The sequence below is a fragment of the Pocillopora damicornis genome, chromosome 1 (genome assembly GCF_964200805.1).
Source record: "Pocillopora damicornis chromosome 1, jaPocDami1.2, whole genome shotgun sequence".
NCBI lineage: Eukaryota > Metazoa > Cnidaria > Anthozoa > Scleractinia > Pocilloporidae > Pocillopora > Pocillopora damicornis.
The window spans coordinates 29,549,947-29,565,639 of NC_142670.1; the positions used below are offsets into that span (position 1 = coordinate 29,549,947).

Consider the following 15,693-nt stretch of genomic DNA (forward strand, 5'->3'; position numbering starts at 1 on the left):
AACAGTATGGAGAATTTTCATACTGATGTTAGGGTGTAAAGGGTTAAAGCCAACTGGTATGCCTTCCTCATAGCCGACATTTCAAGCATAATTTATTGCGTAAAATTCAAATTTTAATGACTATGTACATAGATAATAGACTCCATTTGAGGTAAAAATATGCTCAGGTATTTTTCTGTGGACATAACCTGTTCTGAGAAGCAATTTTTTGTTAGTATAAAGTTTGAAGAAAACTGTGAACTGATAAGGACAATTAATGTCTCTCCACAAGTATTAAGGAGGGTAATTTCGAGCCAGTTGGAAGCTATAAGTTAAAGTTATCCTTCCAATATATTTACCTTTTGGATATCACACATAACTTGATGTTTTCAAATGACTTACCCTTGAAGACTTTTCAAATTCTCTCCCAACTTGAGCTAACTTGGTAAAGGGAAGACTTTCATCACATCTCATGCAAGGTGAAATGAAACAGGGGAATATCATTCTTGGGATATCACCTCATATTCCTCAGTTTTAGTTGGGGTACATCCAGTCACATGATGTATTTGAACAAATCGCATATAAGCAAGAAACATTTAATGGAATATACTTGTGGTTCTTTGTCTGAGTAGAATACATGGAGATGATATAAGTTTGCTTCCATAGCAAATATTAAAGAAAAACTAAAATTTTTTTTCTTTAGTTCTCCTGGTGATGTTATGGTCACCTCTCATCTAGCCAACAGAATAACACTGAGAAGAGTGACACCTTCCATTCCTTTCTCAGGTAGGGTAGAGGGAAAAAACAGGAGATGCTTGCTAGTTCAGTCATATTTGTAATGATAAAACTGGTTTGATCAGTTTTTGCAGATTTCAAAAATTTATTTGTGCCACATTCCCTGCAAAAATGGTCTGAGCATATGCACTTTGTACGATCTGTACAACTGAAAATTTGCTCTTGAGAAGAGTCCTGAGTGAAAGCTGGGTTATTATTCTAATCAGTTAAACCAATGCACCAATCAATTTGAAACTTTAACATCCCCACCCCCTGCTAGCTGACAACCCACTGGCATTTGAGCATTTCCTGGGGAATGGGGAATTTAAACCTTGCTTAGCTGGAGTGGGTAATTTGAACCACACATACATTGTCCATCAAGTCTGGCAGAACATCTTTTGTTATATCAAGAGTTCCCTTTCGTGAGTGAATGGCTCTCGAGAATAGGTCAACAAGGTCTTATTTTGAAAGCTTGGTCAATGGGTAGCAAGTCATGATCGCTGATTTTGCCTTTAACCAAAAAAATGACCATCAAATCCAGGTTGCTGAAGTGTTGAATTTTGAAGCTTTGAAATGATCCACGCATAATTTGCATTTGTATGAATACTTTGTCTCCCCTACTTCTAAAACTACTGACAATAATAAATGTCATCATTTTCAAGTAATGACGGGAGGTCTGTTCATGTTGATCACTTAATAGTAATCACCAATTACAAACCTCACCTTGAATTGGACATCTAAGTTAACTTTTCCAAGCTCAAAAGAAGACAATATTTAGGTTTCAAGAGCCCTCACTTTCAAAATTAAACTTGTCTTTGGTAATGAGTCATATTTACATGAAAATAAAAACCCTCATCAGCAAAACGTTTTTTTTTATTTATTTCCTTTTAGCACAAGTTGAAATGTTAAGTTAAGACCTTTTAACTCTTTGACCTCTTGAGGTGATAAGCATCTGATTTCTCTCCACAGTATCCCCCCCTAACTCAAAAATCAAGGTCACAAGAATGAAGGAAATGATCACCAACAAAACAAGTCCTTGATGACTGAATAATTCTCCTTGTCAGAACCTTATGAAATGTATAGAGAACAGTATGGAGAATATGCATACTGATGTTTGGGTGTAAAGGGTAAAGGGAACAAAAAATTATAAGCAAGGGAGAGGTGGAGGAAAGGAAAATGTTCCCTTGCTCTCTCTTGATTTGTGGGCCAGGGAGAAGGCTTCAAGGTTTCACACTTACTGACTTTGTGCTTGTTTCACCCTTTAACTCCCAGATCAAATTTGTTACTCTCCTTACTGTCAACCATACAATTCTTATAATGGTAGTTCAGAGAACTCAGTATTAGATCAACTAATTATCTCCAAATTGATATTTTTCTTTATTCTCATTGCTTATCTGGTTGATATTTTATTGGTATTGTAAGGAGAAATTCTGTCTTGGTCACTCATGGGAGTTAAAGGGTTAAATTAGCCTATCAACAGTAGTACACAGTCATAGTTTTCCTAGCAGTCAAACATGAATTAGCACTGTACTTCTAGTGCTCCAAACAACTTTAGCCTATTCTTATTCTGTTTGCTAAAGGTTTAGTAAGGTGCTGATAAGGAAAACTTGCTCAAAAAACCTAAAGCTTTTTAATTTATTTGGTAATCATTTCCTTTACTCTCATGACCTTAAAGAGTGATTCAGGAGAGATATTGTAAGAAGATATAAGATGCTAATCACTCTATGGGATTCAAGGCTTAAATCAAACCCTCTCACTGGTAACAGAATGATTAAAAAATCATATTTGGCTCAGTTTATTACCTATAATTTCTGTTGCCACAATAGTTTGAAATTAAAAAAAGGAGCCCTCAGATATTGAAAATGCACAATACACTGGTTAAGCAATAGATAAACCTGTGTAAGCACCTTGTATTCATTCCATCTCACATCCTGAGGAGCAAGAAGAATTCCTATTGAATGGCACAGAGCTGGATGACAGAGAATTCATACACACTTCTTCATGGGATGGTTCCATAAACATCATTTCTGTTGATGTTATTAATTTTGAGATATCCTCTAACCTCTCCCGAAAGGGAACGATTTCTAGGTTGAATCCAAGTGTTTCAGCCAACTGCAGTGCTTGAGTGGCTTCACTCTGCGCTGCCTCCAGATCACCTAGCCTATAATTCAGGTCTGACTTGGCCCCTAAGAACTGTATTTTCTGTCCTTCGCTCATCTCATTCTCATATTTTTCTTGTACTGCTCGGAGGCAGGTTTGGGCATCTGCAACACATTTATCACTTGTAACTTGTTCCCGAGCTGCCCTTGTTCCACAATTTAAGTCCAGTGCGGCGAGTTTGAGTAGACCAAAGTGATGCTTTTTAATGTATAGGCTGCTTCCATCAAGTTCTATGCTTAGGTCTATGCATTGCTTCATGTAGTGCTTCGATTGTTCCACGAGCTTTTTGCGTGCAGAAAGATGGAGTGGAACAGAGTTAATATAGATGGTCAAATTGCTCGCCATTTCATAGAGTATCAATGCCTTTACGAAACGAGAGGTTTCATTTTGTGATTTCGGTGATACCTGTTCGGCGACAGCAATGGTGGAATCTGCTTTCCCGTGCTTATACTGCCGTCGATAAGTTCCAGTCAGGTAAATATGGGCCATAGTCACAAGATAGTCTTTCATTTCAACTCTAGCCTCAGAATTTTTCAACTTACTCAACACCTCCCGAACCATCGCTTCCGCGTTCTCCAAGTCATTTTGATAACTGACAACTACGCTCTTCTCGAGAAGGATTAGGAGTTCTAATTCTAAATCACCTTTGCTGTTCATCAGGATACTATCTGCGACGCTGGTAAAGTCCATAAAATTGCCACTGTCTCGTAAAGGATGAAGTCTGTTCAAGATGATGTGAAATCGCTTCATCGATTTTTCAAATGCCAAGTCTAGTTCCACTGAAGCGGAAGGGAAAATTTGTGGTCCGCAATGACCGTAATAGGAATCTTCATCGCTTTCGTCTGAAACATTTTTCGAGGAAAACTTTAAATCTCCTCTGTGTTTGCGCTGAGGGAACCCTAGCTTTGTTTGTCTCCTTTTCGTTCGACGCCTAATTTCTCCCCCATCGTGACAAATAGCTGTCCTTCGAGTCGCGGTTCTACCTGATCGAGAAACTGTTGAGTGCTCAGGATACTGTAGACATCGGCAGAAGTTATTCACAATGTTTCCATCACCAATCACAAGGGTTTCAATCTTAGAATTGATAATATTGATGGTGTATTTTTCGTCTCCTTGTGCGCTTGGTAGACTGACTTCCATAACAATGTATGAAGTAATTACTATTTTGATACAGTGATAACTTAGCTACTGGGACGGGGCTGGACAGTAATACACCTCCCTACTCCTCCCTATTACGGTGGCCCCTAGAGGACATGCCACACTTTTTTTTATCGCGCGATAAAATCAAAATATCGCGCGATAAATAATAAATTATCGCGCGATAACTGATAAATTATTTCGCGATAAATGAAAAATTATCGCGCGATAAATGAAAAATTAGTGCGCCGTAAATAAAATTGTCGCGCGATAATTTATCATTTATCGCGCAATAAATGGGAAACATGTTAGGTCACTTAATCGGCTGTCACGCACGTTGTTTCCGTGGACGACAATGGTTGCCACAGTTGAGGAGGTATGTTTTGAGGTCAATAGTTCATTTTATTTACTTAAAAAGATCATTTAGCAGTACTTTTTTGCAATACCACATAGCTCTGGTAATCAGCACAGTAAACCTTGATTTTGCGAAATCTTACGAGACACTTTCAGGGTGGCTGTCAGTGTCTGAAACCAAGAGTGGATTATCTAAACCGTCTCGTTTCGCTAATTACAGTAAACACAGCAGCCAACAAATTTTTTTCGCTTCGCTGTCGCCATTGTGTTTCTATTGACCTCAAAACATACCTCCTCAACAGTGGCAACCATTGTCGTCCACGGAAACAACGTGCGTGACAGCCGATTACGTGACCTAGAATGTTTCCCATTTATCGCGCGATATTTTGATTTTATCGCGCGATAAAAAAAGTGTGGCATGTCCTCTGTGGGCCACCGTAGAAGATATCATTAAAATTACGCGGAAAAACCAGCGAAATAATTCGAAACAAATTACAAGGCATAAGACAAATTACCAGACAAATGAAAAATTACAAAACATTTTCTCTTTGTCCCACGCTTGTGACAAGACGAAAAAAATTCTTTCTCTTCCTTTATTTCTTTACCGAGCTCAAAACTTGACATGTTTAACAAATAAAAAGAAATGTCAATTTGAGGACAGGGTAGAACAATAACAGGATAGACAAAGTTTCGAAGCCTTTGTTTAGCATCATGTTGCATAATTTTACCAAGGAAAGCAAAACCGACGCCTAAGCTCAAACCGGATCCCAAATAAACCTCAATCAACAATGTTTCGGTTCTTGCACTTTTCAGGACCTCATCCACCTTCCCACCCCACCTTGCCCCTCTTACTGCTAAGAGATGATGATTTTCTTTTTCTGTTTCCCTTGTTTATTTGTTTGTTTGTTTGTTTGTTTGTTTTTAATAATGTAAAAACTTGATGATTCAGGTGGCGTGAAGAATGCGCTGAAAAAGACCACGTTCAACCAGTGTGCCTTGCGCGCCGTTGTTGTTGCTATCATGCGGGAGCTTGAAATTATTTCATACAGCATAGGTGCGAAACTTTATGAGCAAAGATAGTCGAAGAAGAAGTGAAAGCAGCCGCGATTCTATCAATGTAACCGACAAAATTCAGCATGGTTTTAGTTGTGAAGGTCCAGTGAACCACTATGGATCTCCAATAACTGGCAGAGAAGGAACTTTTCGATTGCCTAGAAGAGTTGTGAGTTTTCACGGGTCTAGTATATTCTACCTTTATTTTGCAACCCTCGAGGGCGAATGGCTCGAAAAAAATATGTCTGTCTTTCCTAATTTACCCAGACGTGCCTATGCGGACAGAGGGAGGATGGACGGGGAGGAGGCTTGATCAAAGTTGATGTATGTGTGTGGTTTTTAGTGAAATTTCTGTGGACAACGTGGAGAAGATTGATAAACTTTTATCACGATTCGTCTTTATCTTTTTTTAATTCTGAATGTAGAGACAAATGTACACAGAGAAGAATAAACGAGAGATACCTGCATGTAGATAACTCACTTACATAAAAAAAGTTTTGATTTCAAATAAAACGACACCTCAGGGGAAGGGAAAAAGCTTAGAATTTCCAAATCAAAGAAACAAGGGCATGTAAAATTCACCCCAAGTACAAAATACACAGGCAAGTGAAAAACACATGTCTTACGAATGCCCGGTGAAAGATTGTTAACACTTTGGTTCAATTATTTTCTTAATTGTTTGTTCATAGGAGCACCTCAGGGATACCTGCTTCTTACACTTCTCATGGAAACAAGTATTTTCAAAAAAGGTAATTAACAATGACAGGGATAATGTCACCTCAAATAGGACATTTAGTTAAAGTTGTTTGAAACCCAGTAGGTGTCAGTTTCAGAGGGCACTTGCTTTCAAAATTACCATCTCTTGGCAATGAATGGTATTTTATGAAAATAAATGTAGGGGAGAGGAGAGAGGGGGAGAGGAGAGAGGGGGAGAGGAGAGAGGGGGAGAGAAGAAAAGGGAAACCCACCCACCCCCCACCCCTGATGTTAAGGCTGGGATATGAAACAGTGACTTTCCTATCAAGGTCCTATCAAAACCAAAACTGAGTTTGGAGGAGTGTTTTCACATATTTATATGGCTGTACAACATAAATCAGCACTCTTGGTGTTTCAAACTTTTTTTAATCTTTAATCTAAGGCTTAAAACTCATGTCAGGCAACTGGTAATAGAATGAGTGTTAAATTAGATGTACATGTAGATGGGTTTTCTATCATTTCTGTAGCCTATTTAGACCACTCCTGATAATCAGAGTAAAAAAAGAAAATAGATAACAGCACACAGGAAGTTATAAATGGTTTGCAAAGGCACATGGTCAAGGACTGATCTTGTGTCACCAAAAGTGTTCAAATAAATCTTATTTCACTTGGTATTTTGAGGTGGTTCATTGTTGTGGCAAGCACACAGCCAGGAACCCTTTTTTTTTCAAACATGCACATTCTCAATGCTTGAGAGCCAACTCTTACATACTGGTCAGCAGGTTACTAGTACTAAATGGCATGTCTGACTTGATAAGAACAAATCATTTTTCTTTTCATTTTGTTAGTAGCGAGAGTATTTGCTTATACATGAATTTACACACATTCCTTTTTATGAGACAATAATACCAAATGCTTAATTAAACTGTTATGAATATTAATAAAACTTAATGTGTTGACATTGCACAGGGGGAACAAAACATATTTTGTGTTGTGAAAGTTATCCTTTTTTTACAAGTCATTCTTTTTTTCATTTATAAAATGAATATATATATTTTATTTGCAATGGCAAATGAGAATAAAACTGTAGAGGTACATGAATATTTTGGAAACACAAGTGGCTACTTTTCAAGGCAAATTTCAAAGAAAAATTGATCAATAGATTCTGTAGAAAGCTTGGAACCCAAAGGAAACATTAACCAAGCACTGCAAGCTGCCTGCACCGCAGACGTATGGACCTTACTGCTGGTGATTATCCCCTAGGAGTAATAATGGTAATAGGACAAGTGATTTACAAAATTGGATGACCACAAAGCAGGAGTCTGGTGAATGTCATTCACATGTATGATTACAGATTAAATTGGACGACACAAAGTCCTGTTACCAATTAATCATAACCATGTTTAATTTCCAAGAAATTTTTTCCAATAGAGACATTGTCTAATCTAAATAAATCCTCAATTTTGGAAGCTCTCCACTTTGGTTGGGTAAATGGTTGTTACTATGGTTATTGTAGGCAATCATGTACCTGGTGAATTTAGCTGAGCAGGTATAGTGTGATTGGCTGCTTAAACTGTCTGATAACTGCTAATTGTCAGATTACACTGTCCAATCACACTTCTATAAAATAATTGATGAAAAATGAAGCAGCTACATGTAATGCACTAGTCACAGCTGAGGAAATTGTACTGGTTATGATATTATTACAGGAATAAACTGCTACTCCTCCCTGAATTGCATGCCAAACCATTACAACATTGAGCTTCAAGTGTTTGCCAGGTTTCCTTGACAGTTTCTTAAACTTTCACTCCCAAAATCTCAGTAGTAAATATTGTGATTGTTTGCCATACAATTCCTACAAAGTTTCTTTCGAGAATTTGATATGTGATGAAAGTGATGATCTTTATTTAATAGTTTTTGCTATTCTCATCTACCTGTTGTTTAATTTTGTATTGATACTGTAAGGAGAAATTATGTCTTTGTCACTCATAGGAGTAAAAGCATTTAAAGTCATTATAAAATTTTTACTTCTAAGTGGAGTGAAACACTTGAGCCTAATGACTGTGTAACTTCATAAGAACCCAGCATGGGGACCTGGTCAACTTAAACCTACTGAGACCTCGAGACTGTCAGAGGTATACCTTGGAGGCAAAAATTTTTTAACTTTCTTGGCAAGATTTTAAATGATTTGCTTCTGAACTGACTAATCCTCACTACAGCCATTTCAGTTTCAGTCACTATTTACAAATTCTTTGTGGTTTATATTATTAATGCTTCATATAGGTAGATTCTTATTGCAGATTTCTGTATCATGCTATTTTGATAGAGGTGAATAGAAACTAAAAAAGGGCTGTAATTCTAACATTTTGGGAGAGGTCCTTCTAACTGTATGGTCAACAAGACCAAGATCTGATACACAGGTCTCGTCTTAGCACTATTTTCGTTACCATGCTAGCCCAGTGTTTCTCAGAACACAGTATTAGCCTGAAAATCTCAGTCACCTCAACACTATTTTCATCACCAGACTGGCCCAATTTTTAATAGAACACAGTGACTTGTAACACTCTAGCAAGGCTAGTCGAACAAAACTCTGCAGATTTTGCCTTCTTAACTGCGGGTAAACTGAACTAAAAATTTCCTCAAGAAATTAAATGTAATGAGAGAATATATATAACGGGGCAAATTTTGTCTTACATACCGCAACAGCTTACTTGCTAGGCTCTTGGACATTTCATAGTCAAGTGGCAAGCACTTTACACTAGAGACGCATCACATAATTCTGTACATGCATCTAGTATTTACTCCATCTCACATCCCGAGGAGTAAGGAGAGTTCCTTTTAGATGACGCAGTACTGGATGACAATGTATCATGGCGGGCGTTTTCATGGGATGGTACAAAATCCATAGCTTCCTCCGATGTTATTTGTTTGCCCATATCTTCTTGTCTTTCCTTAATGGCATTTATTTCCAAACTGAATCCATGAGTTTCAGCTAGGGACAATGCTTGGCTTGCATACGTTTCTGCTGTCTGTGGATCACCAAGCCTGTAATTCAGGTCTGACTTTGCCACCAAGAACTGTATCATTTGTGCCTCGCTCATTTTATTCTGATACTTTTCATGAACTGTTTCGAGGCAGTTCTTCGCATCTGCGATGCTTTTACTACTGATCGATTGTTCCCGGGCTGGTCTTGTGCGGCAATTCAGATCCAGCAGTGCTAGTTTAAGCAGCCCAAAATGGTGTTTTTTTATGTAAATGCTGTCATCATCGAGTTCAATGCAGAGAGCTATGCACTGCCTCATGAGGTCCTTCGACTGTTCAACCAGCTCTCCGCGTGCAGGCTGATTAAGAGGGAGAGTAGAAATGTACTTAGTCAAATTACTTGCCATTTCGTAGAATATCAAGGCTTTCAAGTAGCGAGAGTTTACTTTTCTTGAATTCTGATCGGCAATAGTTATTTTGGACTCTGCTTCTCCGTGCTTATTCAGTCGTCGGTAAAAGCCGGCAAGGTGAAGGTTTGCCATAGACGCCAGGAAGTAGGACATCAGAACTTTCACTTTCGATTTCAGGAGGGTGTCCAAAGCTTCTCGAACCATCAATTCTGCCTCCTCTAAGTTGTTCTGATAACTGACGACGACGCTTTTCTCAATGAGGATTAATATTTCAAGCTCGTCATCGCCTTTGCTAGCCAAAAGGACGCGATCTGCTAGGCTATTGAACTCCTTGAAATTCCCGCTGTCTCTTAAAGGATGCAGTTTGTTCAAAACAGAATGTAATTTCTTCATCGAGCTTTCAAATCCGCGATCGCATTCCCCCGAAACAGTTGGGGAAATTTCTGGTCCATAATAGGTATCTTCTTCGCTGTCGCTTGAAGTAGTTTTCAAAGAAAAGTTTGGATTAGCTCTATGTTTGCGTTGTGAGAATCTTATTTTGGTTTGCTTCCTCTTTTTCCCTCTCCATCCACCGTCGTGGCCAATTATTCTTTGGGTCGCTGTTCTTCCTGACCTAGAATCTGTTCGCTGCATAGGATAGTCAAGTCGCCGACGGCTTGTATTCACAGAGTTTCCATCACCGATTACCAAGGTTTCAATATGGCAATTGGAAATGTTGATGTCACGGATTGCATTTTCCTGAGAGCTTCGTTTATAGACCGCCATGATTATTTTCACCGAAGCGCGGGAAGATCTCAGGAAATGACGTCACTGGCTTTTGTTTTAACAGATTTTGATTGGCTCGGTGGAACTGTAGCGCCTACAGTAAACGAAAGTAAACACTACGAACTGGATTCAATCGAAGATGTTGACGGTATGTTTTTGGCGGGATTTTCGAGCTACATTGTACATGGCCTTTAGGATTTCATGATTTGCCAGTTGCCCCTAGAGGAGTATAGATAGTTGCATTTACTTAATCAAAATGGAACTACGTGCAGGTAACTGTGCATACTGACTCTCACTTGTAATTTCAGCTCATCGATCATTAAGAACCGGGATAATAATAACTCAGCGATGAAGGAAACGATATCAATTCAAGATGATTATTGCACAATTCTTGTAAATCTTCAAGGGAAAGTTGACTTCGAGACAAATATGTTGAGCTACGTTTAATTATATTCTTTGTTACGAAGTTGATTCTACGTATCTTATCGCTTCCCAAAATTTGCTGACACGTTGCATGGAAGTTCAGATATGACACAACACTTGATTTCAAGAACGCTGCTTTAATGCATGCAAAATCTTTTATGAAACTGTGAAAACTGAATAATAACGAAGATTAAAGTTTCAAGCAAACGTTCTTTTAAATCAGTAAAATAATATACAGTTTCAATGCTCTTATGCAGATCTCAACTACCAAAGCAGAACACCTCAGGCTGGTTGCATCCATGGGCTGTCGAGGTATGCTTTTATTAATTAGGGTAATTTAAAATATTTAAAAGGAAACTAAAAACTAACGTGTGGAAATGAAAAAAAAATTCCAATTTGAAGAGAAACAAACTTTGCATTATAAGCTACGGTAAATTCAGAAGTAAGCTACATAGATGCGATCGAAGTTTCTCGTATTCACTCTTTTATCAAATTATGATGGCAATGGCATCTAAAGCTTTAAAGTTTTCATACTTGGCAATATGTGTGCAATGTGAGATTACAAAGTTACCAAAAACAAATTGTTTGATGTACACCTCTGCCTAGTCAGTACCATAGGTATTACAAAAAGCATTTAGAAGTTTTTGTTGACTATTACTTAATGATTCAAACAACAAACACCGGCCATTAGGCCTGATGAGAGAATGATATGGAACTAAACGTAAAGTCTACTCATATACTACGATGCTCTTTGATCGGAATCTGTGGACGAACTACACGTGTAGATGCTACTTGAAGATGCTTTATCCTGTAGCTTCGCTAATGTTATTTTGGGAGCACAGTTGCCTGAGTTGCGACAAATATGGTTCAGATTTTCTTGTGCAGGGACTGTTTCCAACTCAAATCCATATTGCTCTGCGATTTCCAGCGCTTGGGAACCATACTTCTTAGCTCCTGAGTAATTCCTCTCGAGAAAACAAAGTTCCGATCTTGTGATCGCGTTTTTTATTTTTGCAGCTACAGGAACTTCATTCAGAAGCCGCGTACTTCTTTCAAATTCGCGAAGAAGCTTTTGAGCTCTTGCAGAATCCTTCTTTGGAATAATTTGACTATTATCCTCTTTGGATATGGGGATACTTGAAGGTAGCGCTAAACTTGCTAGATGGATTAGCGCGAAGCACTGTCGCGCCGAGTACAAATTACTCGAGAGATCTCTGAACCGGTCGATGGCCTGGCCAAGAGACGTTTGTGACTCTGTTCGGATACACTCTTTAAATTTCATTGTTGAAAATTCCATGTTGCAGCGCCCTTGTTCATAACTAAGAATAGCTTGAGCAAACTTCGGTATGATGAGATTTACGCCTTTCAACATTACAGCACTTTCCTTTGCTTTTTCGAGGCGTTTAAACGCCTTGCCTAGTTTCTTGCTTGGCTGGCGTCGAAACATGCTCGCCGAAGCAACATAGGCAAGCACTCTTAGAACTTCTCGTGACGCTCCACTGAATTCACTCTCTGTAATCTTTAATACGCCTCCTACCAATTTTTTCGCTTTCTTTAGTTGTTTTTGATACGTCAACTGGACGCTTTCTTCTATCAAGAGAAAACATTGAATCTCAGGATAGTCTCTGTATTTAAAACGTAATTCTTTCAAAGCGTTTTGAAATTCTTGCCATTTTCCACTGTCACGCAAAGGATACAACATATTTATTAATTCAGCTATTGTGTCGAACAACTTTTGACTTCGAGAGTCGACTCCGAGCGACGGTAACTGAGGAACTTCAGATGGGAGAGGAAATAGTAACATTTGAGTAACGTTTTCTCGCAGGTCGACGAGGAACATTCGATCGATGTTCGATACGTAAATTTGGTTTCCATCTCCGAGAACAACCATATCAGATAGGATATTGATATTGTTTGCAGGTGAACTAACTTGGCTTGATGCTTGGTTTCCTCGTTCTACAGTGGCCCATACAACTGTAATAGCCTCCATTTTTCGTCCTGTTGTATGTCTGTTGATCGTATCGTTGTTACCGATACTTACGAATCGTGCACTGCAAATGTTTATGTCGGCGTTCTTGCACGCTATCGAAGCGTTCATCGTCTCATGCAAGGTCTCACCTCGGCTTGCTCTTTCATTCCTTTTAATTTTTTCCAATTTTTTGCCATTGACTGAGTTATCTTGAGCTTGAATGGCGTTTTCGTTTTCTGCGTTATTGATGTTCTCAATCTGGTGATGCTGTACATTTACCATACCACTTGCGTTTCTCCATCTTGAACAAACAAAGCGCCACAGTGAACTGAAAACATTTCCCATGGTTGGTAGAGAGTGTATAGCGATACCTACTGATTCAAGCGTATTTCACTTCACAAATGAGACTGATGTAGAGAGAAAAGAGAGTAGATTTCAACACTCCAACATCAATATACAGAGATTGGTTGTCTGATTATTTGTAGTCGAAGCGAGGATCGAGACTAGAGTCTACCGAGCGGCCTTCGAACTGAAGGCGTCTAACCAATCCGTATAATGTTATTGTTATGGAGTATTGGTCATGACCAATGATTGTGCCTCTACCAGTCCGGGCCATAACCATTTCTGGATACTTGATGACGTCACCAACATGGATGTCGTAGTGGGACATCGAGGAAACTCACTCATTACTTTATTCGAGCCCTAGCGACTTATTTCCCTACCCATATCCCATGAAACCTTGCAAAATTACAGAAGACAAGCAATTACACACAACAAGCAAAGAACTGATGGTGGTTGCGATGACGAGAAGGGAAAATTCAGATGAAAAGTCGGGTGGAGGTCCATGTTGCGAAGGGCTCGATCGAGGAATAATCTCTATTTAGTTGAGGTTTTCAGGTATGCAACATTTTTTTTGATTCCTAAAAAAAATCTTTTAAAAAACTAGAATAAATTTGCTTCCAATTTGTCAAAATTCCAATCGAGTGCACGAGGTTTTTGCTCGAGTGCACAAATGTTGAAAGTCTGTTAGTCTGCAAACTACCAGACGGATTCCTTTGTTCAGATCCATCGGAGTATCGTGTAAACCATAAATTTTAACCATACGTTGTGGCTGGCCAATTTAAAGTAAAAGGACAATTATTTATCGGACCTTTATAAGCCTACATTGTGAATTCAGATCAAGCCAACAGCATGGATGAACACATTCGAGACACTTTGTCGTCTTTGTGGCACAAATCTGCCACGAACCTGGGTCAATGCTACAAACAAAGAATCTTTTAAATCGGAGCTCTGGATGAAATTTCGAATCAATGTCGATCTTGACATCAGAGAGATTCATTCAGCCAAGGCGAATGCACACTAAAAAATAATTTCAGGAAACCACGGATCTAACACATAAATGTGATTATCCAGCGAGTAAGTTCTCCTTCGCGCAAACATAAAACAAAGAGGTATTCGTTCACTGAGCTCTCACATCTTCAGGTATCGTATCCGGGAAATGTGCGATAAGAGCGGCATGAAGATGAAAATAAAGAAATCACATTGGTGGAAAGCCTTGCCGAAGTGTCTCTACTACAGCACTCCGGAAACAAAGGTTGGAGTTTAACTACACGAACTGATGAGAGTGAAATTTTCTTCTAAAACCACAAGGGACTTGTCTGTAATTGTGAAACTCGTTTAGAAACACCGCTCGTGCTTTCACATTTTGCAGTGATTACCTAAACAAACTTTCTATACAGGGTGTTCAAATCAAAGGGTAATTGTAAAGGACATATTATTGCTGACTAAAAGCTGTAGGACCGAATTTGTAGTGTTCTGAGACCTAGATTCTCCCGCGAATCGATCAATAGCGCGCAAAATACCTTATATGATTCTCTTGCATTGAATTCGATCATATGTATCCGTCTTAATATAGATTGTGACTACTTGATTTTATTTTATCCCACTCATGTATTTATTGGCGATTATTTTCTAGGTATCATAATTTCAAGATCAAAGCTCCACGTGGAACACCGCTTGTTATTCAAAGTGAAGACGACAACACGTATGACTCGCATGCACTGGCTTGTCTTCTTCCACGAGAAATGGAACGCATTCCAGAGGCTCTACGAGAAGTCCAGATTTTCAGCAAATCGCAGAGAAAATCATACACTTTAGGAGATGTCAAAGGGCAGCAGATCGGCACGGTTCAGCACTTTCTAAACATACAGCTGCATGCTTTGCTTCGATGTGGCAAAATAACCAAGAATTGAAGGGTAAGTTACTGTTTTATTGCTTCACTGTTACTTTTTCGTAAAGGCTTGATGGACTGAAATTGATAATGTCTATTTAAAAATCGGAGAGAAGCAAGATATTGTCTTTCCTCGACCTATACTGGAGAGAAATGAAATTGTCCCGATTCCGCGATCTCACACCTCACTCGTCCCAATTGTTATCAGTGCGCGTTATTTGGTTCAACCTTATTTAATTGGTTTTCTTGTAACCCAAAATAGGGAAATCAACGGAGAAGGGACAGTAACATCGAGGCCAAGCTCTACCCAGAAGTTCTCCAGATACAAACAGGCTGGCGGATGAGCTTTTATTCCTGTGACGCTCTTGGTGGAAGGACCACAGCGTTACTAAGAATTTGTGCTAGAAAGAATCCGCTTTACTCTTCCAGAATGCGAGAATATCGAGGACATGCTTGTTGAATGTTTGAAATAAACGAATATTTTTAATGATATCTTACGTCTAGTCCTTATAAGCGAATTTTGTTTCAGCTTACAACCGCATTACAACCGCATTACAACATGGCCGCCACAAAAAAAAATCAGCTTCTTCTTGTTTCCAGCACCTCTCGGCCAAATTTGCTTTGTTTTGGTTTTGATCACACCCAATCACAAAGCTCGAAACCGATATCCAGAAATGGTTATGGCCCGAACTGTCTACACCCTAGTTACAATGAAAAGAGACAATAGCACTTCATACATATATATATGAGATCACCAGGTC

The 15,693-nt window shown here is 38.8% G+C and overlaps 4 protein-coding genes across 11 annotated transcripts in view; 1 reads left to right on the top strand and 3 right to left on the bottom strand.

Moving 5' to 3' along the window:
- Nucleotides 1-1,608: 1,608 nt before the first annotated feature.
- Nucleotides 1,609-4,103, bottom strand: LOC113679583 (uncharacterized). The gene has a single exon (XM_027196548.2). The coding sequence runs from the start codon at nt 4,051-4,053 to the stop codon at nt 2,668-2,670; it is 1,386 nt and encodes a 461-aa protein (XP_027052349.2). The 5' UTR covers nt 4,054-4,103; the 3' UTR covers nt 1,609-2,667.
- Nucleotides 4,104-5,360: 1,257 nt separating this feature from the next.
- LOC149053183 (uncharacterized) overlaps nt 5,361-15,693 on the top strand; it is a 35,260-nt gene continuing 24,927 nt past the window's right edge. For 4 of the 8 annotated variants that reach the window (XR_016181583.1, XR_016181586.1, XM_089189249.1 and 1 more), the window contains exons 1-2: nt 10,434-10,582; nt 10,991-11,045. Coding sequence is in view for 5 of the 8 variants with exons in the window: in XM_089189249.1 (XP_089045375.1) it covers nt 10,567-10,582; nt 10,991-11,045 (71 nt within the window). In the remaining 3 variants the exon portion in view is untranslated. Of the gene's footprint in view, nt 5,627-5,724; nt 5,782-6,146; nt 6,207-10,433; nt 10,583-10,990; nt 11,046-13,338; nt 13,600-14,159; nt 14,297-14,677; nt 14,958-15,194; nt 15,425-15,693 lie in introns of those variants that run through there. The other 4 variants (XM_089189218.1, XM_089189229.1, XM_089189236.1 and 1 more) reach the window with 4 other exon arrangements.
- Nucleotides 6,566-10,310, bottom strand: LOC113679589 (uncharacterized). Its single transcript, XM_027196557.2, has one exon. It carries the CDS (start codon nt 10,308-10,310, stop codon nt 8,952-8,954), a length of 1,359 nt encoding a protein of 452 aa, XP_027052358.2. The 3' UTR covers nt 6,566-8,951.
- Nucleotides 10,851-13,264, bottom strand: LOC149053184 (uncharacterized). Its single transcript, XM_089189062.1, has one exon. It carries the CDS (start codon nt 13,045-13,047, stop codon nt 11,473-11,475), a length of 1,575 nt encoding a protein of 524 aa, XP_089045188.1. The 5' UTR covers nt 13,048-13,264; the 3' UTR covers nt 10,851-11,472.

Coding starts and splice junctions, on each gene's coding strand:
- LOC149053184 (XM_089189062.1), bottom strand. CDS start 13,047: ATGGGAAATGTTTTCAGTTCACTGTGGCGCTTTGTTTGTTCAAGATGG.
- LOC113679583 (XM_027196548.2), bottom strand. CDS start 4,053: ATGGAAGTCAGTCTACCAAGCGCACAAGGAGACGAAAAATACACCATC.
- LOC113679589 (XM_027196557.2), bottom strand. CDS start 10,310: ATGGCGGTCTATAAACGAAGCTCTCAGGAAAATGCAATCCGTGACATC.